Source organism: Rhea pennata, chromosome Z (genome assembly GCF_028389875.1).
Source record: "Rhea pennata isolate bPtePen1 chromosome Z, bPtePen1.pri, whole genome shotgun sequence".
Taxonomy (NCBI): domain Eukaryota; kingdom Metazoa; phylum Chordata; class Aves; order Rheiformes; family Rheidae; genus Rhea; species Rhea pennata.
In genome coordinates, this window is record NC_084702.1 from 8790706 (window position 1) to 8812681 (window position 21976).

The 21976-nt window shown below is 40.5% G+C and overlaps 2 protein-coding genes across 2 annotated transcripts in view; one reads left to right on the forward strand and one right to left on the reverse strand.

The window, feature by feature from the left end:
* Window positions 1-15469, reverse strand: part of ACO1 (aconitase 1) — a 33202-nt gene extending 17733 nt beyond the window's left edge. Inside the window, exons 1-6 of the mRNA XM_062600376.1 lie at window positions 15343-15469; window positions 8167-8284; window positions 6164-6332; window positions 3075-3212; window positions 921-990; window positions 634-817 (exon numbers count right to left, since the gene is read on the reverse strand). Coding sequence (XP_062456360.1) covers window positions 634-817; window positions 921-990; window positions 3075-3212; window positions 6164-6332; window positions 8167-8263 — 658 coding nt within the window. The 5' untranslated portion in view covers window positions 8264-8284; window positions 15343-15469. The remainder of the gene's footprint in view (window positions 1-633; window positions 818-920; window positions 991-3074; window positions 3213-6163; window positions 6333-8166; window positions 8285-15342) is intronic.
* Window positions 15470-15852: 383 nt separating this feature from the next.
* DGKQ (diacylglycerol kinase theta) overlaps window positions 15853-21976 on the forward strand; it is a 129600-nt gene continuing 123476 nt past the window's right edge. Inside the window, exon 1 of the mRNA XM_062599716.1 lies at window positions 15853-15974. Within this exon, the coding sequence (XP_062455700.1) occupies window positions 15853-15974 (122 nt within the window). The remainder of the gene's footprint in view (window positions 15975-21976) is intronic.

The window sequence follows — 21976 nt, forward strand, 5'->3', positions numbered from 1 at the left end:
AGGAAGACAAGCAGTGCAACTGAAGTTTTCCCTACCATATGTAGGATGATTGTTATGCTTCCAATTCACTATCTAATTATTTAGTCAACATTTCAAACACTGCAGTTCAAAAAGAAAAGAAAAAAAGAAAAATAAACTGTATTAATTTCAGTCACAAATATTCTGCAAACTATTAGTATTACACCATACTTCACAGTGCTGTTCTACACAACCTCCTCCCTGGCCGTAATTAACATACTCAGAGTCAACTTTCAGCATCTCCGGTCTAGCAGAGCATTTAAAGTACTTTTTAATAAGTAGCACTTTGAAAACAGCTAAGCGATTAAGGAACAAATGGTTGTTCAGTGATGCTTCAACCTGCTTGGCTTCCCAAATGACTAATGTGCTCCACAGATTTTAGTATTTTTTCTTCCCTTGTTCCTTATGATTTAAATGCAAAATAGAAAAAAATTGAAAAGGAAGAAAGAAAAAAAGCACCAGAAGTCTTCTGAGGGTGTTACCAGAACATGAAACTTAGTTACAAAATCTTAAACAATTGTAAGATACCTTACCACGCTGCTTAAATTAGGTACGAGTCTGAAACATGGCCTCTTATCAGCCAATAAGTTATTTATGATAAGCTGGTGCACTTACCCCAGCCAAGCACTCCCAAGCCATCTATCATGGTAGTGTGTGAGTCAGTGCCTACCACGCTGTCTGGATAATAGTAACCATACTGATCAAACACGACTCTTGCTAAGTACTCCAAGTTCACTTGGTGGATGATCCCAGAGCCTGGTGGAATAATCCTCATGTTTTGAAAAGCCTGGGAGCCCCACTGAAACAGAAGGAAGTGCAGTCAAAAGTTTTCAGTGCACACAAGAACCAGAAGAACATTTGTTCACACTTGTCCACATAAATAGGATTAATTCTTTCAGTACCTTTAAGAACTCAAACCTTTCTTTGTTCCTTTCAAACTCCAGGTCCTGATTCTTTTGCAAGCTGTCTGACCTGCAAGTGAAAATAATCAGCTGCCATAACAAAAAATCTCCACTTGAAATTTGTGTGTGGTCTAATATATTAAAGGGGTGAAAGAAAAGTAGTAGCTAATGATAATATTGATCAATCTCATCTGTTTTAGCAATACTGCAGCTGTGAACTACAGGCAACTGACGAAAAGGATTTAAGAAGTCTTACATATAATACCTCCTGATTCAGCTCTGAATACTAATCCGCGTGCTGTAAGGGTGGTGACCCTGAAATGTATAGCTTGGACAAAGCTGTACTATATGTTACAGTAATATGAAGTTTTCAGCACTTAAATCAGAAGCAACTAGCAAAGCAATATAGGAATTGGAATCTAATTGCCCTGAAACTTGGGTTAAATAGAGGCTATCACTGATGAGTGACTACATACTGTTGTCTGAAGTCCCTGTGTTTCAACACAGAGTCAACGAACATTTCACTTGTATCAACTACTTAACCTTCAACTTAATCAACTTAATCATCTTAAGCCTGAGCATTATCAAAAAAAAAAAAAAAAAAAAAAAGATCAAAATTAGGGCTGGCCAATGTACTCTCCATATACATGACTCTAGTAAGAATAAAACATGGCTGAGACAAAAAAGAGTTATTAGCAAAAAAAATATGTAAGGTCTTGGATAATACTTATAGCATGAAATGAGTGTTACTAAACTATTCAGAGAAATAGATAAAATAGTATTTTGTCCTAGAGTAACGACTAAATCGTACCTTGTTCATAAATAATTCACTGTTTCCCAAAGATGTTATAAAATTATGTAGATGCATATTAAAAATAAAAAGGTTAGGTTTCTAGTTTAATAGATTAACGCTAGAACGGTCATTAGCCCAGAGAGAAGTCTTTAAATGATTATTTCTAATTTTAGGTCTGCTTCTGAATTCCTTAATGTTATATTAAGAATAGTTACAGTATTTCTAAAAAAGGGGAAAATCTACTCCCCTTTTGTAAAAGGGGTGTATATTTTCAACAGTTACATAAGTCAAAAATTTTGGCCCTCTTTCTTTCCTCCCCACCAACCATGATGGACATCAGTGAGAATTTGTACCTGTATGAGTCTACACCTAAAATAAGATTGGGGGGGGGGAAAGATTAGAGTTAAAATGAAAACTTTCTGGCAACATTCTTCCAGGAAGCGGGTTTTACAATACATACCAGCTCAGAAGTTCAGTATTTTTATTTTAAAGACACCTTAAAACAATGGCAAAGTGCTCTTTACATTTTATAACTACCTCCTTCCAAAAATTGTCTTCTTTGCATTGCTATCATTTAAGTGACTAGCTTCAAAACTATCTCCTACAATAAATACATAGACAATAAATACATAGAATTTTTCTAACATCAAGGCATCTGCAGATCAATATACTTGAAAAGTTCTGAAGATGGAAGGAAAGCACCAAGAAATGTGGAACTGCAAGATTTGATAGTCTAGTAGGCCCATATTTAGATACTAGTCAGGGTAGAAAGACTCTTATGTAAAATGCTGGTATTTCAGTGCGAGTCTGCCGAGTGTCTGTCTGTCTGTAGCACACTGAGGATCAAATAGCACTATGCTTCTTTCTAAAGCTTATACCATCCATATTAATCAGTGTTCATTTTCCTACGGAGGCAATCAACCAGCAAACAGCTCCTCAGAGCTGGGATAGTGCTGCTCAGTCTGTTCCTAGGTAAATAAGGAAGAAAATGAGGTAGTCTTGCTTAACCTTTCCAGAAAGCTCCACAGGGTCAAAGAAAGTGCATGTGGAAAAAAGCTATTTCTGTGCAATTAATAATAATGCAGTATTGTTATGGAAAATTATAATCATCACAGGTCTGGATGGAGTCTGTTTCAATGAACATTTAGTCCAGGCTCACGCCTGATAGGTGTGCAACAAAAAGAACAGAATCCTGCAACTATTCCCCAACAACTGATACAACAGCCTAACTTAACAAATTCCTAAAGTTTATGATTCTACAGTCTAGGAGTATCACCACGGAACTACTACCTTTATTACCAGCAACTGGATGCAGCTTCCTAACTAACATTAAGAAGTAATAAGTCATTTTGAATCCTTACCCTCTGTTAAAATCAACCTGGATGGAGTGATCTATTACTAGATCAGCAGGACAGATGGGGTTGATTTTTTCAGGGTCTCCACCAAGTTTCTTCACAGCATCACGCATTGCAGCAAAGTCAACCACAGCTGGTACCCCACTAAGATGGAAGAGATATAGGTGTGCTCAAAGTTTAGGGAAAACAAACAAACAACAACAACAAGAAAACAAACACAACCCAAATCCTGAGATGCAGAGCAGAGACCTACTGCCAGAATAGGAGCAAACCGCAGCCTTATCCCCAGGCATGGGATCACTGCTCTGCTACAGAGAGAGCCCTTGGGAAAACAAACTCAGAATAGTAGCAAGGACAGAACTGTATCTGTATCTTAAGCACTATCAGAATGAAAAACTAAAATCAAAATTAATAAAATTACAGAAGCAGTTTAACATGCTTGTTTGGGAGTCTGGAAACCTAGTCATAATCAGCATTCCTGTGGGACCTTGAACTGGTTTCTTCTCTTTTGCTCTATTCTTTTCCTCTCCCCAGTCTGTAAAACAGAGGAACACAATGTCTTTTCTTTCATTCTTCATTTCATTTAGTTAGCTGATCTTAAGACAAGGATTTTGTCTTCCTGGGCTTTGAAAGCACAGGGGAATTCTCTCTCTAATCAGGACTGTTTGGTACCTTCCATACTTGAAGTGAAACTGGCAGGGTAAGGCATCAGTTAAAATACCAAGAATGTGAATAGAGAAACTATCTGCAAGATAACTGTGTTTTCAGGAATTGATTTAAGTGCCCTAGCAGATGACTGGGAGAAGATAAAAAGGCAGAAATAAGGTGTACCACTTACTTATAGTAATAGGTTCTTGCACGTATCACTTACAAAAAGCTTTAAATCACACATCCCAGTCAAGCAGCATGGTCGCTGGCTAATACTCCTATTTTTACCCTCTTAACATCTTCTTGTGATAACCCTGTAAACCCTTGAACTCTGAATGACACAGAAACAAGTTAACAGGCCTCTTCTTCTCTGCATTTGAATGTCTCATTCACCCAAAACCATTTTTAAACACTTAAATTAAGCCTTCCTTCCTCAGTGAGGTAAGTAAACTTTACAGAGAGGCTAACTAAGGCACATGAATCTTTCCTCCATCCCTCACAACCAACTCATCTCTGGTCATAAGCAAACAAGGAACAGTAATTAGAAATTTTGGCACTTCAATGCCTGTCCTAAACAGAATTACGTATTTTAATATTTATTTTAAAAAAGGCTTCTACAATTTGCACACAAACTGATGTTTCTAAAGAGTACACAAGAGTTTTCAATCAGTTTGGGAAATCTTCCAGCATACCAACATGCTTGATTTTGCTGGCTGCTCAGAGAAAAAGAACTTGCCTGTGATGTGTTTGTGGGGTTTGGCATCATTTGGTATCCCACTATGAGCATTAGGTTTCTGTAAGAGCAGCCCAGAACAGAGAGAGTTTTATGTTTTTAATTCCTGAGTGCAAGGAAGCTAGATAAAACTACAGAATCTAGCAAGAACAAAGCAGAACAATGAAAAAAGGGCTTATAAATTTTGCAGAATTTTAGGCTGAAATTCTGAATGTTTACAAAAACAACCAAAAAGCGCTCCATATAATTCAATGCAGACTTGTAAGAAGCTAACTCTGATTAAAATAAATGTGAGAATGGTTGATAAATTTATCTTCAGTGAAGTATTTCATTGTTCCAGGATATACATATGTCAAGGAAAGTAACAGATGTTCTGTTAGGTTGGTAGAGTCAAGGGGGAAAAAGTTACTTTTTTCCAGCTTACAAATTACATACAATTGAAAAGAAATACAGACCATCCATTTATATTCTTAGAAGAAGTCAGGATAATTGCAGAATGGTCAGAGCTAGGAAATTCTTTAGTTCCAATCCTGGACTCATAATTTTCACATGTCTTCTGGAAAGATGCCACAGGCTACATTTTCCAGCAACCTCCCATTCAGAAACCTGTGCAGGAGCTCGTTTTTCACAAATGCAACTCCTCTGCAAGTTCATAGGCAAACTTTTAGAATTCAGCAATGGTCTAGAGAATAGGCAGCAAGAAAGCAGAGCAATAACAAAGGGAACAAAATTTGGTTGAAAGTATGGCTTTCTCTGTGCTTCAACTTCTTAAAATACTAACAACAGCCATCGGACAAAAAAATGGCTAGAAAAGCAGCACCCTTTTCAGTTGAGGCTTTGCCAGTCTTTTCTAATGTCTCCAGAGGCTGAGCTGTGTTGAGTCTCTAGCACCTGGACAATCTTTGGGAAAGATTGGAACATACGACAGCAAAGATACTCTTCTGCTTTAAGAAATAAAATCAACTAATATCTTAGCAGCACGGGGCTTACAAGGAAAAACTAATTCTTACTATGGAGGTTTAAAGTGCAAAGAACAGTGGACTTGCAAGTCAGAGGTTAAATTAAAAACAGATAGAAGTTACTGCTCTACCTGAAAATTGACTTTCTACATCTACCAGGGGCTATTTAATGCTGACACTAAGGGATTTAGAGCACTGAAATAGAAGGGACCATTTTTCAGATTTCATTATGTATTGATCTCTACTGGCATCTCTGCAAAAAAAGTAGACATTCACTTTTTATAAGTAGAGAAATCTTAAAGAATATATTTAGAAAGTTACTGATTCAGAAGAGTGAGTTTTAAGTGAGAATTGGAACGGGTATAAAGTTGAAAGCAAGAGCCTCTGAATCTAGGAATCTGAAGGAAAAAAATCCATCTTAGTAGTGAATTTCCTCATTTGGATCCAGATTGATTCATCTCATTTTCTCCATCTCTATTTTTAAAGTTTCTTAAAGACATATATTTCTCCATTCTAGAAGCACTTCATCTAGTGCTTTTATAGTAACTTTTTGCCTTTCCACATGCATGACACCCAAAAATACTGAAAAAAAAAGCCCATTCAAAACATTTCACTTGCTATCTTTTCCCTCATCTTCCCCCCTAACCTGAGAACTGCTGCATGTTCAACAGTCCCCCTCAACCATCACTCCAAGCTGAGTATGGCTGCACATTCAGCAGTTCCATCCTCCTAGCTTTGGAGAATATCAGACTCACGTGAAGTCTTGCAGAATAACTCGCGCAGGCCTAAATGGCACTTCAATATTCTTGTGTTGCACCACCTTCCAGTTGAGAATATTCTCAACATCTTCCTTCTTCACTAGAAAATCATCATAGTTACGGATTGCTGCTTCCAGGAGGACTCGAATAGAAAATGGCAGGCGTGCTGCATAGGAAAAAAGAAGTATACTATGTTTTTACCTTACAGTGCATTTCCATATGCCAACAAGTGCAGAATTCCACTCTTGGGTCATACAGCTCTTCCAGTACTGTCTCTGTATTCCTGCAGGCCTTTACTCCAAAGTGTTGGATACCCATGCCTAGTTTCCTGGTTGTGTTAGGAAGTCAGTGTTAACTGACCTGTTCCACTCATCTTATATATTGTCTCAGTGCCTTTGAGAATGGAGTGAAAGTACTCTTTTCCATAGCCTCTCCCCGCCCTCCAGCAACTCTACTCTGAAAAGATGTTCTGCTCACTTAGCTTTTTCTCTTTTCACCCTCGTTCTTGCCACTGGACCCAGATGTATAAATACCCTAAAAAAACAAAAACTATTTTCTACCTGGCAATTTGGAAAGTATTTATCGGTCTAGCCAAACTCTTCTACTCCAGAGATGGAGAATGAAAACCTCCTGCAGCAGTACTGTGCATCTGTTAACCTCCTACTTCAACAGAGAAATATTTTACCTGACTAAGAAACCTTTAGAGCAGTCCTGACAGTTCGACTGAGAGCAAGGTATGTGAAGAAAAATAAAAGATTCTCTCTCCTCCATCTCTTTAATAGATTTTGACTTCTTTTCAGAATACTGCAATTGAAAAACATACTGAAAAGTTTGCCATAACTTTCCACTTAGGGCCCCAAGGCACAGAGGTCACAAAGTCACAGTGGGAACTCATTAGCACTATTATAAAAACAGTACCCACTATTAAACACTGCTCTATATATAACATCCTGCATATAGCATTGAATACACATGTTGTTTAAAAAATAGGGAGAAATTCTCCTGTTTCAGGACATGGATACTCAGAATTTTTTTTTGTTAATTTTTATTGTTTTATTTCTTGCCAAATTATTGCATTTCTGTGCAGGACAGTGAGAATTGTTAACCTTTTCCTCTAAATGATGTGGAGCTTATCACTCTTCAGATTCTGGAAGAGATCAGCTGGTAACACCATACATGTATTTGTCTGTTTCTAAAGATTCCTCAGTGCTTTTCAGAGACAAAGTCCAGCATTGATCCATTTCTGATCTATACGCTCTGTCTGGGTTTGCAATGGATGTGCACTGCTGATATTCAGAAAAAGTGTTCCTTCCTCTCACTGTTTTGGTTCCTGAATTCTCCTTAAACAAACATTTTCTCTTTAAAGGAAAAAATGAGGGTGTGGGAAGGACATAGACTGTTATACACTATAGATTTTGGCCTTCTAAGGCAGTGGCATGAATTGCAAGACTTTTACAAGTGCCATGAAAACAATGCCTGAGGATATTCAGTAAGTGTCTGAGGAAGCAAAGAAAAAGACTCCTCTGAAAAGGATTCTTCTACCTTTCCTTTTTTTTTTTTTTTTTTTTTCTTTTTCAAAGCTGAATGTTTCTAGATGATTAAGCCAGTCACGTTAACGATAGGTCCTTTCCTGCCTATCACAGCAGCAAGGCAGCCTGTGAGGTGTCATGTTCACCTAATGTTTTGGCTAGTCCTCCTCATTCACTCAGGAAAAATAAAACTGTGATATGCACTCTGTGCCCAGAACATGTTGAAGAAAATAATGCAGACAGTTTGACAGTAGTTCCAAAATTTTTAATTTCTACACTTAAATTTTACTAAAACTTCAAGAACCACCTTTAGAATTCATAGTTCTCTCCATGATCATAGGCTCAGAGACCAAATATTATCTATCATTGCAGTGTCTCTTCAAGTTCTGTTCAGCTTCAATGATAACCAAAACCCGTAAGTCCAGGCAGGTGCCTGTTGCAGAATATTGCTTTCTCATGTTGTCAACATACCGTATCTTGCATCTTCCAGCTTGTTCAGATTAAAGAACTTCTTCAGAGGCTCTTTGGGGTCCAGTGGTTCCACAATCCGTACAAAAGGGTTGCTCATGGTTAAAGAGTCTTAGTATCCCTAAAACACAAAAGATAAATCTTTGTCATTTTCACAGTATCATTTGTATCTGTCTCACATGCAAAGCCTACATCAGACAGAAAGGTACTGCACAGACCATATTAGTCATGCGCTTTCTCCTACAATCTACTTGTAACATGTCCTCAGAGATAAAAGGCCTGGAGGAAGGTAAGAGCATTTTGAATCATATAGATACAACATGTGATTCACAAAGAAAGTTTAATGTCTGCAATGACATTGTCTACACTATTACCTTCTTTATGCTGCTTCTAGATATTCCTTTGTGCCTCTATGATCTAGGAGCCATTATAACTGTGCTGTCCCACTTCCTATGTGGCACTAGTCTAAAGCTGACAGGGCAGGCATTTCCACCCAAATAAAAGGAAGAACAAAAATCAACCAAATAGGAAGTGTGACAGCTTGAGAAAGTTACAGAGTAAGACTACAAGCCCTGACTGATTATCCGAGAAACAGGGAGCCCTCCTGACTTCAGAAAGATTTGTTAGATCCCCCACCAAAAAAAATTAAAGCACCCCTCACACTCCACTGTAAATATCAACTCAGTTCAAGATCTTCAAAGTTTGTGTATGTGGCTGCGCTAATGGTTTAAGTGGATAGAGCATTCCACTGGGATCTAGGACTTTTCAGGTTCATTTATGTAAGTTAAAGTAGTGAGGAATGTTCCCAAATACCACAGCCAGCTAGCACAAAGTTACCTGAATTCATACCAGAAACTTCTCTCAACCTCCAAAAGAAGTTGACTGCATGCAAACTGCCTATTGGGACATTCTCCAGGATGTCTTAAGTCCTAAATTATGCCTCGGGCTCTTCTGGGAACACTGCCTTAGGCCAAAGAATGCCAAGGACAAGCTAAGAATTTAACAACAATGGGCATTCCTCTTCTAGCACCTGGCAACATTTCAAGTCATTATTATGTTTTTTGGAAGAGATGTAACCTCAGGTACTATTTCCAGGTCTGTTATTGTTTTGGTTTCACCCAGTGCTGCTCCTGTCTTCAAGCAGGTAGCTACCTTCCCTTGCCTAGCTTTTTCAAACAATAAAATCAGATATGAAAGGCACATCCTTTGTCAGGCCTTAGAGACTTTTTGGTGGTCCCATCAGCACCACACAAACGCTGCTTGTTCTCAGCATGGAAAACAACAACAGCTCTGACCCCAGCTCCTCTCTCTGATTATCTGGCTTCCAGACACGTATTCTTTAGTGTTTTGTGTGATCCTGGATACAACCTATGAATTCAGGGGGTTCAGCTACCTGGAATCTAAGAAAATGGATCAACTGAGGAGCTGCTGTCAGAAAAGAAAAGGGAAAGGGGAAAGGGGAAAGGGGAAAGGGGAAAGGGGAAAGGGGAAAGGGGAAAGGAGAAAGGGGAAAGGGGAAAGGGGAAAGGGGAAAGGGGAAAGGGGAAAGGGGAAAGGGGAAAGGGGAAAGGGGAAAGGGGAAAGGGGAAAGGGGAAAGGGGAAAGGGGAAAGGGGAAAAGAAAATCTCATTTTGTGCCTCTTCCTCCAGTTTGCCCCTACAGAGCAATGGAAAATTGTTTTAATTGCTCAAGTCAGCAGCTCCAACTCCATAGTCATACCTACATATGCAATGGATCAGAAAACTAAGAAGAAAGCTTATCTTGTAAAATTAGTTTTCAGAGTGAAAGTCTCTTGAAGTTGGAGTCAGATTCCATAAGAATCAGAAAGGAAGTGATTTCCAGGCAAGCACAAAGAAGTAATCTTTTTTCTCTTCTTATGAGCAAGAAGAAAAATAGCAACACAAGTGTGCTGGCAGGACAGAGGAAGACAAAAGAAAAGAGAATGAGAGAGGAAAAATCATAGAACAGGAGACGATCATAATTCCCGTAAATTAGGTAAAAAGAGCAAAAACTTAGCCTAGTTTCCTTCTGAACCATAGAACTCATATCTTTGTGACCACATGCTAAAAGCTGAATTTGGAACATACATTTCTTCTTACTTCACTGTCTTCAAACATATTTTTCTAAAGCAGTGGGTTCCCTTCTTTGTCCTTCCCCCTTCAGGTATCTTACCTTCTGCAAGGACATGCATTTCCATTGCTTGAATGTTTGCTTAAGAACTACACGAATTATGTAAGGCATACCAGACAAACAACTGCTTTATTTTAGCCTTCCTGTACTTACTAATAAGTATTTGTGCACACTTGACAATTTGGCTAACGTCAGTGTTGACCATCTTTAAACCTAGGGTTGCTATTAATGTTGTTAACCACCCAGCCTATTGCACTGAAGTCACTCAACTTAAGTTGGTAGCTGGCTGACCATGCCACTGAGCCACCCAGCCTCATCTTTTACTACAGTATACCACACACTGCACGCCATTTCTTCACAAAAATTTTGATTTTCAGGGTAAAAAGGGTAAACTTATTTGGAGTAAGTCATAACTTTCCAAACATAAAACAAGGAAGTTGTTTTTCATCCATGTAACATTTGCCCTTCCGATTAGAGCAAACCCATATAGCATTAACAGCTGTTCCACACTGTCTGTACCAGTAGATATGAAAACAAAGAGTTCAAATTTCTCTGGCAACAAAGGTTTTATATTACGATACCCTTAACAGAGCACGCACACTAGCAAAACGTGAGCAGAGCAACATTCTTCATTCCATCTGTACTGAGAAGGTCTGTAAACTCAGCATTCACCACGAATGTTCATATGCTTCCTCGCAACAAAAGACTAACGCAGAAGCACCTAATGGCTGTACTGTGTATAGAGATCTTATAATAGCCAGAAGACCACATGTCTTTCAGGTGGTAAAAGCTCTCTTCCCCCAGTGGTGTGTAAACTCTCTATCACAGCTGGGAGGAAAGAGTTAGCAGCACAGAATCAGCAAGTGTATAGTTTAATTTTGGCGCCTTACAGGATGCTAGAAACATCAGAGAAAGTTACACTCGATGAAAGCAAAGATGGAACTTTACCAGCCCTGAAAGAAAAGGTGATGACTTTTCAAGCCGGAAAGGTTTAAACTTGCAGCTGCCACAGGAGTTTGTGAAGAAAAAATTTCTGATTGAAAGAGTGGTGAGCTGGCGGGACTGCACTGATGAAAGCCTTGTTTTCAGGATGGGAAACAACAGATGGGAATATCCATGACCTTGCTTGGAAAACACAGCGTTTACCATTCATGCTGAACCTGATCGTGTTTCTATGGCCTTCAATTGTTTTTATCATCCTCCCCTCACTCTCCTCATGTTATTTCCTTTAGTTTTATATACTCCACTAGTTAACATTGCCTGTGTGTATGTATCTGTACTTCCTGTCTCATATTTGATAAGGCATCTCTAAATAGCAAGAGCACATAGCTGAACAAAATCTAAGGTGAGCTGCACCAAAGTACCAATGGAAATCCACCAACATAATACTCAGCATGTATTTTCTAACATTACCAAGAACTACGTATAGCTAGAGAGCACTTAAACTAAGGATTAATGCTTCAAGCTTTGCTCCTCAAGAGCAAATGAACTTTGCTACTTATGTAGCATTTCTCACCCTTTCACATTCTGCTCAGCAATGGGTCTTAATGAAAAATATTGAAGCCTGCACTTCTAATTTGCTTTAGTTCTCCATGTCTTACTCATGACCTCCCAAAGAACCAGCAGGTAGAAACTTCTGTCCTGTTAGAATTGCAACACACTCTGCCTACCTTACTTGAAAATATCCTTTTTAACAGTGTTGGCAGAAGTCTGCATTTTTAATAGGGAAACTCAGTCTCTCCAGATATGAGTCAGCTGTAAGCAGCAGTAATACCTTAGTGAATAAATCCAGCCACAGTATACAATTAGTGATAATTCAAGACAGTTTAGGGGAAAAAAAGTGCAGATATTTGTTGGATAAAAATTCTAGTTTAAATGTTCAAGTTGCCTAAGCAAAGTATTTGTAACCCTAACACCTACTAAAGAAAAAAAGACCTAAATCCCACCAATGTTTGGATAAAGTTCAACACTACTACCAGAACAAGTAGAGTCTTGTTTAATAGGTATCTAGCTGTAATTACTTTTGCATGCACTCAGAACAGAACACACGAATACAGGTACTGTTGCAATAAACACACATTTCTTCTTTTGATAAAGAGAAGCTCTTTACATTTAACACATACTCTATCTGTGACAGGTAAGGTCAGTGTTTATAAAATGTATAATACAGCACTGCTGTAAACATCCTCATCCAGTCAGCAGATTTTAGCACTAACAGAGATTTGAGAGAGAATTTCTTTATGAAGCCATGTAATGGAGAAGCCACACAGAGAAGGTCATTAACAATTTGACAAATGAGCAACTATTCTGCTGATATAAACTATACCATTATTGCACATGAGAAGAAAATGTAGTAATACGTAAAGAATTTTTTTAAACACTGTATCTACACAATGTTCTACAGAACCCCTTCAGCCTCAAGGCTGGAAAGAGACTCTATACTGGAACAGGAACAGGACTCCAGACTGCTGACTTTATTGCTTGCTCTAGATGCCTAAAATTTTGACTGCAGCACAAAAATATATATTCATTCAAAGTCATCATGTGATACACTTCCAGTGCATATTCCTTTAATCTGTACATTTTACCGGCTATCTCAAGCATTCTGAGCATTTCACTTTATTAGCACCATTGTATTTCACACCTAGGAAGTCAAAGCCTAGTTCAGAGGTCAAGCTTATGAAATCAGTCTCTTAGGTCTTAAAGAGACTCCAGAAGAGCTTCTGGAGAAAACTGGAGGTTTAGATGTGTGCCCAGTTTCAAGAGATGGATGTTAAATGCCCTGAAGTCATCCTTCTGGAAAGTCAATTGCAACCTGCTTCCTCCCTTAGTGAATGCTCACTTCACTTTTTGCCTAAGAGACCGTGGAGAGACTTCTTTGACACCCATCTCTCCTGCTTTTGATGACTCTAAGAAGCTCACATATGTAGTATTCTCGGACTGCCTCTGGAACACAAGCGAACCTTACAGTTAACAAAACCCAGACCCTAACTGAGCAGGCTTAAGCATTAAAGGAATACTGTGTCAGCAGATTCATTGTAGAGCGTCTCGGTTAAGAAATACAGACTTTTTTTTTTGGGGGGGGGGGCTACTGTAAAGCAAGTAGTATTATGCCTACGAATATAGGGACACTTTTTTGGAGATTATAGAACACTCAAAAATCAAGCCTTGAATTTTTTTCCAGAAGGAGTAATTCTGAACTTTAACCTAGTTCCTACGTCTGTACAAATCTGTTACTCATTCCCCTTCTGTTAGCAATCTTGAACTGTTCATTAATAAATATGCAGCTTGAAGCAGTCATAACAAAGAACCAGCTTTCAATGTTACTAAAATATTCAGAACATGCTTCTGCATGTTCCTGCCACAGAGCTGCAAGGAGCTTGGAAATAAAGGGAAGTGCTCTTAAGTGTGTACAAAGTTTTGGGTTGAAATTTGGTTTCAATTTCAATCCACATGATGGAAAAGCATCTCAGCATTGGCCTTTTTGTTTCAAAAGATTCACATGAAGGGTGGAAGAGCGACTGCCGAAGTACCTGGGCATGGAAAACAAAATGAGAGTATTGTGAATCAGCTTTCTAGTCACTCCATTACCACTGTAGCAGCTCTGTCACTGGACTGTTATTTCTGCAAGAGTAAAACTCATCTTGCCCAGCCTGCCATCTGAACTGTTTCAGAGGAATCAAAGATGCATAAGTAAAAGGCATCCTTTCAGCACGAAGAACTAATGAGAGGACTATTACTATTGTGAAATAAATCGAGCATTATCGGGAAAAGGTCCTGATTTTTCAGGTCATTTCAGGACAAATCCTCTTTCAGAAAAGAAAGGGCTGCTCTTCAATTCAGACCTTGCCTGTGATATGAACTGGATCATTACTCCAGGGAGTGAGAAAATTTCCAGCTATTATGTGGTAAAATTCTACCATGAGAATTTATGTGGAAAATGCTAGCAAAAGAGATTTGCTGCTATCCTTTTGTTATTTAAATATCAATAATATTTTTTCTGTGGTTTTCTGCAACAGTTGTGTCAGCTCTTCTGCCATCACTGCAAAAACTTCCTTGAATAATAATGAAGTGGGAACTCATTACTCAATGGTTCAAGCTGAGGAAGCAAGAAGCCAAATTAGAAAAGGTTTATGGCACGAAGCAGCACAAAATAAGTGCTCAGACCCCTTCAGACAGCGGAGACCTCTATGGGAATTTCCTCCCCTCTTACAAAACCCACGACGAGCGAAGCGCTGACAATTTTCTGAGCAAGTCCTCGCACAACCCACGGGCCCTGGAAGGCACACAAGCGGGCTGTGCTTCCTACTCTATGTGCACTAAACTCTTCCTACTTTCTTTGAAGAAGTAACAATCCCCAGAAGTTTAGTAGCGGGGCACTCTGATGGAGCACAATTGCTTTTAAGCGAAGTAGTAGCAAATAAACATCCCAGTGTTAATATTTCTCCCGGGTGGTCTTCCTCTGCTTCAGCCTTGCGGATTAACAACGAGCAGATCAGCAGCAGTGTGGAGCGCTAGCAGGTATTAATTCAACTCCAACTGTTTAGCGAGAGAATCCTGTTTTACACCAAGTTTCCTGCTGGTGTTGAAAACTACGTCCTCCTCCCCCCCCCACACACACACCTACACCAGCTTCAGAGGAGGAAAACAAGTATCAAAGTACAACCTGCAGTTAAAACAACAGGACGGGGAATCACAGCAACGGGCGGATGCGGCGGGACTGATCCCTACACAGGCCTAATCCCCATCCTGGAAGCGACACACACACACAAATGTCATGGTTAAAAAAAAAAAAAATAGTAGTAATCGGCCCCCTGGTCCCCCGTGAGCGGCACTGTTAAGCGGAGGGCGGCGGCCCCTTCCCTCCCTGCCGCCCGGCCACCCCTGCCTAGCTGAGGCTGCGCCGCCGCCTCCCCCCGCCGCAGCGCAGCGCCGCGGGCGGCTCCTCTCCTCCTTCCCCGGCGGCAGGAACTGAGCGGCGGCCCCTCTTCGCGGGAACGGCGGCGTCTCCGCCCAGCCCGGCGGCCGCGGGCCCGCGCCCGCACTCACCGAGGGCGGCCAGCAGCAGGACGACGACGAGGACGACGAGGACGACGACACGACGACGAGACCGCCTGCCCGTTGTCCCACTGCGGCCCGGCCACCGCTGGCTGTCAGGGGCCGCCGGGGGCGGGGAGCAGCACCGCCCCGGCCGGGGGCGGCCAGCGGGGCCGGCTCCGCCCCGCGGCGGCGACATGGCGGGCCCGCCCCCCTCCCCCCCCTTCACTCTCCCAAGGCCGCCCGCAGCGACGCAGCGCTTGCGTCTTCTCCCTTTCTCCTCGCGTCAGGGCCGCCGCTGCGACATGGCGGTTGCTTCTCCCTCACCCGCCAGGGCTGTGGTGGCGACATGGCGGTCGCTTCTCCCTCCCCTCAGGGCTGTGGTGGTGACATGGCGGTCACTTCTTTCTCCCTCCCCTGTCACGGCTGTGGTGGTGACATGGCGGTCGCTTCTTCCCCCCCTTCAGGGCTGTGGAGGCGACATGGTGGTCGCTTTTTCTCCCTCTTCCCCAGTCTCACGACATGGCAGCAGGCACCGGTGCCTGCCTCCCACATGGTCGTTGGGCTTTTAGCCAAAGCAGCTGGTTACTTATAAACTGGTGGCGATCAGTGGCGTGGTGGCAGGGCTGGAGGCAGGCGTCCAGGTAGGGGATGTCCTAAAGCCATTGCTGAGCCTGGTGTCCTTGGCGCAGCTGGGAGTCCGGCGTACCTGTCGCAGGAGAAGGCAAAGAAATAAAACACAGATGCTTTTCTGTGTTAGGGAGGAGAGCTGAAACATACAAAATACCTACGATGGTTCTTATAGCTGTTTGCTGTTTGGACTTCTGCAGACTGACCTGTGCTGGTCCTGCTGGAGCTTGCAGCCTGTGGGAAATAAGCGCCGGGATCTAAGGGTCAACAAGTTACGGTGTTCTTGTTAACTAAGTACTGCAGTCCTGGCGTGGGCACACCTCCTGTTTGAAGGCTGAGGCTGATCATTCAAAATCTTACCATCTGTGAATGATACCTGTAGGAAAGGAAACCTCTTGAGCCAGCAGCTCATCATATTAAATGCATGCTGAGAGTACCTTCCAGGTTGGCTCATTTTCTGATTGTAATTAACTTCCCATGGAGTAATTTACATGCAAGACTGAGTTTTTCAGAATGAATTCATACTTGTACAGTGGTGGAAGTTCAAGGCCAATGTTTCCTTCAGGACACTGCAAAATAGTGATGATTCCGGTGGTAAGGGAAGCTGGAGAATTTCTAAAATCTAGGTACTTTCCGTAGAGATAAGCTATTCCATGAACTGACCACATTTTTGATCGCTGCATATATATGAGTATTAAGTAATAAAATAATTACAGTACATTCCTCTTGGAGACTGTTTTTGAGATAAAGTCCTGAAAAAGCTTCATTTTCCAGAAAAAAATAGTGATTTATTATTTTTCGTTTCCAATAGAACAGACTTCTATATTCCATGTGTGTCACTGAGTTTTGAATAAACAAATAAAACCCTTCGTTCCCAGGTTCCAGTGCAATTGTAGCAAAATCTGATGAACAAATGAATATCAAAGACTAGTAGAATAGCAGGTCAGCAACAGAAATGGAGAATCCATTCATGAGCTCTAACTTCTCTTCATGAATATCTGCAAGCTTTGTATTTTCTGTTCTGTGCGGAGGAATGGCCACATAGCTGCTGCTGTGGCAGGAAGCTTTCTTACTATCAAAATCGGCTGCTACAGCATATGATGGGTGTATGCAAAGAAGCACAGGCAATAATGGGGTTGGGAGACACAAATGCTTATTCAAGGACATATGGTAATGCTATCTGACGGCTATAGCAGGTGCCAACTCTGCTCGCAGCACAGAGTATTTAGGCAGTCACTCAGGCTACTTTTGCAAAAACATATCTCATTACCCTTTTAGCAGATGATTAAAAGTTGTGGTTTTGTCTCTCTCCCAAGACTGCCAGGAGATGAGTGCTACACTCAATCCATTTTTGTAAGGAAGTCTTTTTACTGAAATGAGTTCTCAGTTTTAAGATCACATTGCAAGGACATCCAACAGTTTTCCTGGGCAATTATGCATTGTGCTGAATCAGGGATAAATGAAATGACTTGTTTCAGTTCCTTCAGCCAAGATAGCCACAAATAAGGGTGGTGTGCTTGTTGGTTGCAGTCATGGGAGTCTCTGTGCTTAGGACTTCCTTTTTTTTATTATTATTTTCTCATGAAAATACTTCATGGCAGATGAAGTGTCATGTCAGTCTTCTGTCCTTTCCTCAGAGCTGGAGAAATTCACTGACAGTGAAACCTCAAATTCCTTCCAGAGTATTCTTTGGGGTTATTCACCAAGCAGTGTCCTAGGAGCCCCAGGAGTGTATCATGTCTGCTCAGTTCCCAGATGGCTTCCCTATCAGCCTGTAAACATTTGTCACTCATTCTGATCCTGTCAAGAAGTTTCAAATACTTGAGATTCCCAACAGGCAGCTTTCAGCTCCTTTTAACCTTTAAAGCGTTAACATACAGCCATTCACAGACTCCTTTGTTGTGGTAACCTTCCAAACAACCATCTGACCACTGAGGTTGCCCCATTTGGAGGATTTCTGCAGTTTCAGATGGATGGACTAGGACTGGGATGAGTGGGACACAGTGAACTAGATCTGTCAGCCCACCGGGCCCAGAGCTGTTTGTCCTTCACAGCAGATAGCCAAATGAAGTATCCCTCAGCAGCACGATCTGCATGTGTCCTCGAGCTTTTCCTGGCTACCTATAGGTTAATGAGATGGCTCATTGAGGTCTGCTCTGGACTGCTGTGTTCCCACAAGCAGAACCTAAGGGAACATTATGTTGCATATTACATGCTGCAGAGGGACTTAATTTCAAATTTATTTCTTTATGAAATGCCCACTAAATGTGTTGCACCACAGGAAGCCAACTGTGAACCAAAGTTTGGGAACTGTTGAGGTAGAAGCTCACAGGTAATGGCCTACAGCATGTCCTGAATATAAGAGCAAAAGTTTTGTTGGCAGATCAGAAAGGAATTCTTGCTCAGATTGGTTTTGTCAGTCATAAACACTTTACCGTGTATTTTAAACTGTTTAGAATAGTTGCCATGCAAATGCAACTATTCACAAATCTGAAAACAGAGAACCCAAAATCTTTCAGAAATCTAATTAGAAATATCATAATGGATTTTGGTAATTTAAATACATTAGGGCCTACTGTGTATTTTAAATCAGATGACTGTGCATCCTTTAAAGGATTCTGTGATCAGGATATTTTAACAAATATATTTTTATATGGTCTAGCAATGAAAAGATTTTTATATTGGAGAAATTAATAATTTTCTTAAATGCCATTCTTTAAACAATAAAGCTAATAAAGGATCAATTGATATAATTGTAAGGTAATGAAGACCAATACATATAATAGTAGTAGCACCTGCTGAAGATTGTTTCATTATCAAACCGAGATTTAAGTTCTGCCATCTAGTGGTTAAACGGGATTTAGCGGAGGCTCTGTGTCATACCCTGTCAATGTGTCAGGGCATTGACTTGGAGTCTCGAAACTGATTTTGCTTTCACGTACAAGTTTGCACATCTGGACTGTCAAAAAACATCAGTATCCTTGAAAAATAAAAGCATCTGTTTGACTCTTCCACCTGAGCTGAATAGAAGAGAGGTGAGAATGGGATTATGTACCCAAAATCAAAGGCAAGTGAAGTGATTGTCACCTGACTCTCAGTACTGCCTTCAACACCTGGCTCTGCATATTAGTTTTGCTGAATTTCTTCAGAAGTGGAGAAACTCGGAGGAGATTATAGCCACTGTAGTGAGCATGAGACAGGAAACCTGTGTGCACTGCAGAAGTGGAAGGGCAGCTCCTGTCTCATGCAAGGACTTGCAAGAAATGCAGAATGCTTTGCTGGGCATCAGTGTGTTTCCTTGCATAGGTCAAAAGCTTCAAAAGACTTCAGCTCAGGCTAGATTCCGGGGTATGCTCACTCTAAAATGACCTGTATTTGAAGTACTTTAAGCTGCTGGTTTGTAAGCAGTGTACAATACCCATGTACATACCCAGGCTGGATCTGTGCATTTCATAGCTTGTATGGCAGTTGCATTAAAGCTGCCTTACTGAGCTCAGGACTCTGACAGGAAGTGTTGTCATTCACCTTATACAACTGATGGGGGAGTAAAGTAATATGGAAGACCATCAGAGGAAGCAAAATTTGGACCTCAGGCTCCTAAGCAATACATCATATACCCAGTCTAAACTACCTGCTTTCACTTTACAGCTGTGACAGGCTGAGAGCTTGCAAACTTGAGAGCAGTAGGTTCCTGTCATGCTCATTGCTATGCATTCAGTCACTTGTAAATGTACAGCCTTAAGTAATCACTACGATGCTATATTTCCATTCCATGTATTGAATAGGATAAGGTAATGATTTGAAGTTGCCTTGACATCCAGATCTTGGTTTACTCACTGTTCTGTCCAAATGACTGCTATGTGTTTTAGAGACAGATATGCAAATGTTTTTGAACTTACAAATCATTCCAGAGATACAGTTGAACTAGTCCATCCTCTTGCCATAGAGCGAAAGGGACAAAGAGAGAAAGAAAGAGAGAAAAAAGAGAGAGTGACAGAGAGAAGCAAGGAAGCAAGGAAAGACGCAAGAAAACAAGGAAGCAAGGGCCAAGTATTAAGAAAAAATCTGCTTTCTTCTTGAGGTAGCTTTTCTGTCTCACCAGCAAATTGGTTAGCAGTATGGCTATTTTAAGTTGTCATATTCTGGAAGCTAGCACTTTAGTAAATGGGACTGTCTTGACCCTAATTCTGCACAGGTTCAGTGGTTTGCCTGTGATGGAAAGCTGCTCAAACTGGACTGAAGCCTGTACTCTTGTAAATGTTGATGTTTGTGTTTATTGGGAGTTACGTGGTCAAGCATGCATCTAAGTATTTCCTGGATGGATTTCTCATTATGAGTTTAGTCCTAGGCATCATGTGCTCTGCTAATTAAAGTTCAGCACTTTGAACAGTCTTGTAAAGAAGGGCTTTACCCTAGCTGTTTGACTCTGGGGACTTATATATGGACAGTGAGAATGATGGATGTCATGTAAACTTAGCTCCTTCTCATCAAAACAGATGTTTGCAAAAATCTTATTTGAAAAATGTACCTAAAATGCCTTACACTTGTTTAAAAAATAGCAATAACTTCTGCCATTACAATTTAAACCAAAAGGAAAATGATTCTTTGCAAGGACTTGTTAGCTTGCATGGGTGGAAAACAACTTATTTTTACTCATGAGTGAGTGGAATTATGGTCTGTTGGAGCCTTCTCTCTGGAAATAAGTTCTGGTAACATAGAAACCTGTATAACTTAGTTAATGTTCTGTTTAGAATACATGTAGCTTTAGACTTCATCTGGGACCCCTTGTTACTTCTAAGAAGTAAGTAGATTGTGATCTTTTTTCCTAGATCAACATTCAGGAGTTATTCCACTTAAATAGCAGGAAGATGTCTTATAAGAATAATAAAAAGAAAATAAAGTATCTTTGCTTCAATTTACATTTTTGCTGCAATGCTGGGACAACATGGGGTTTAAAATTCCGGAGCTGGGGATAATATGTACATAATAGCAAATTGTTAATTACAAGTAACCAAGAGATTATTTAGAAAATAAAGATTGCTTTATGATCCTGCAAGTGAAGATTGTGAGAATGGGTCACAAGGAATGTTTGAAACTAAAAGGAGCCTAGAAAAAAAGAGGAAAACTAGGGCGAAAAGAGAATGTATTGAAATTGATGACAAGCACTGTAAATAAAAGGAGTAAGAAACTATTCATATGTAAGTAATTGTTTTATTATACAAATGTGGAAGAATTCTGGATAGATTCTGCAAGTGTTATGTGAACGTACTAGTCATAAATGCTGGAAAAGCTTCGGAGTAATTCACTGAGCAAATGTTGGCTTCCTCTTCAATGTGGCAAAGAACTTGAAGCTTCCAGGCAGACTTGTTCAGATCCACATTGCTGTAGCTGCACAGATGGAACATGCTTTGAAAAGAAGTCTATATTTTATGCTGTCTGTCTATACAAGCGTGTTTGCTCAAAGAGCATTATGGATGCACAAAAAAGCATCAGAAATTCCTCTGCAACTTAATGATCACCCATGTATGTCCATGACATATCACTCTTCCCTATGGCTGAACATGATCAATTAAGTAGGTTTTATTAATTATTTTTCAGTAGAAAATTGGCTAATGACTATTTCCCCCCCCCCCCCCCCCCCAGAATGTTTGTCCCATTGATTTCTTTTTGATTTCTAAGTTTCCCTGCAGAAAGTTAACATTCTGAATAAAAACAGCAGTTACAATTCAGGAAGATTCTGTTAAATTTTTGTAAGGCTTCCTTAGTAGACTAGATCACTCATAATACGGCACAGATAACACAGAATCTGTTCTGACATGTTTTCCTGCTTCTGAGGATAGAGAACAGGGCAGCAGGAAGGATGGACTCCAACACCTAGTAAGAAACTACATCTCACCAGGCAAAACTACATCTCACCAGGCACTGCAATATTATTTTGAATTAAAAATGTCTTTTTGCCACCGGTGTTTCTTTTTTTATCTTTTTTGCTAACACATTTAGATGCTATCCCAGGAAG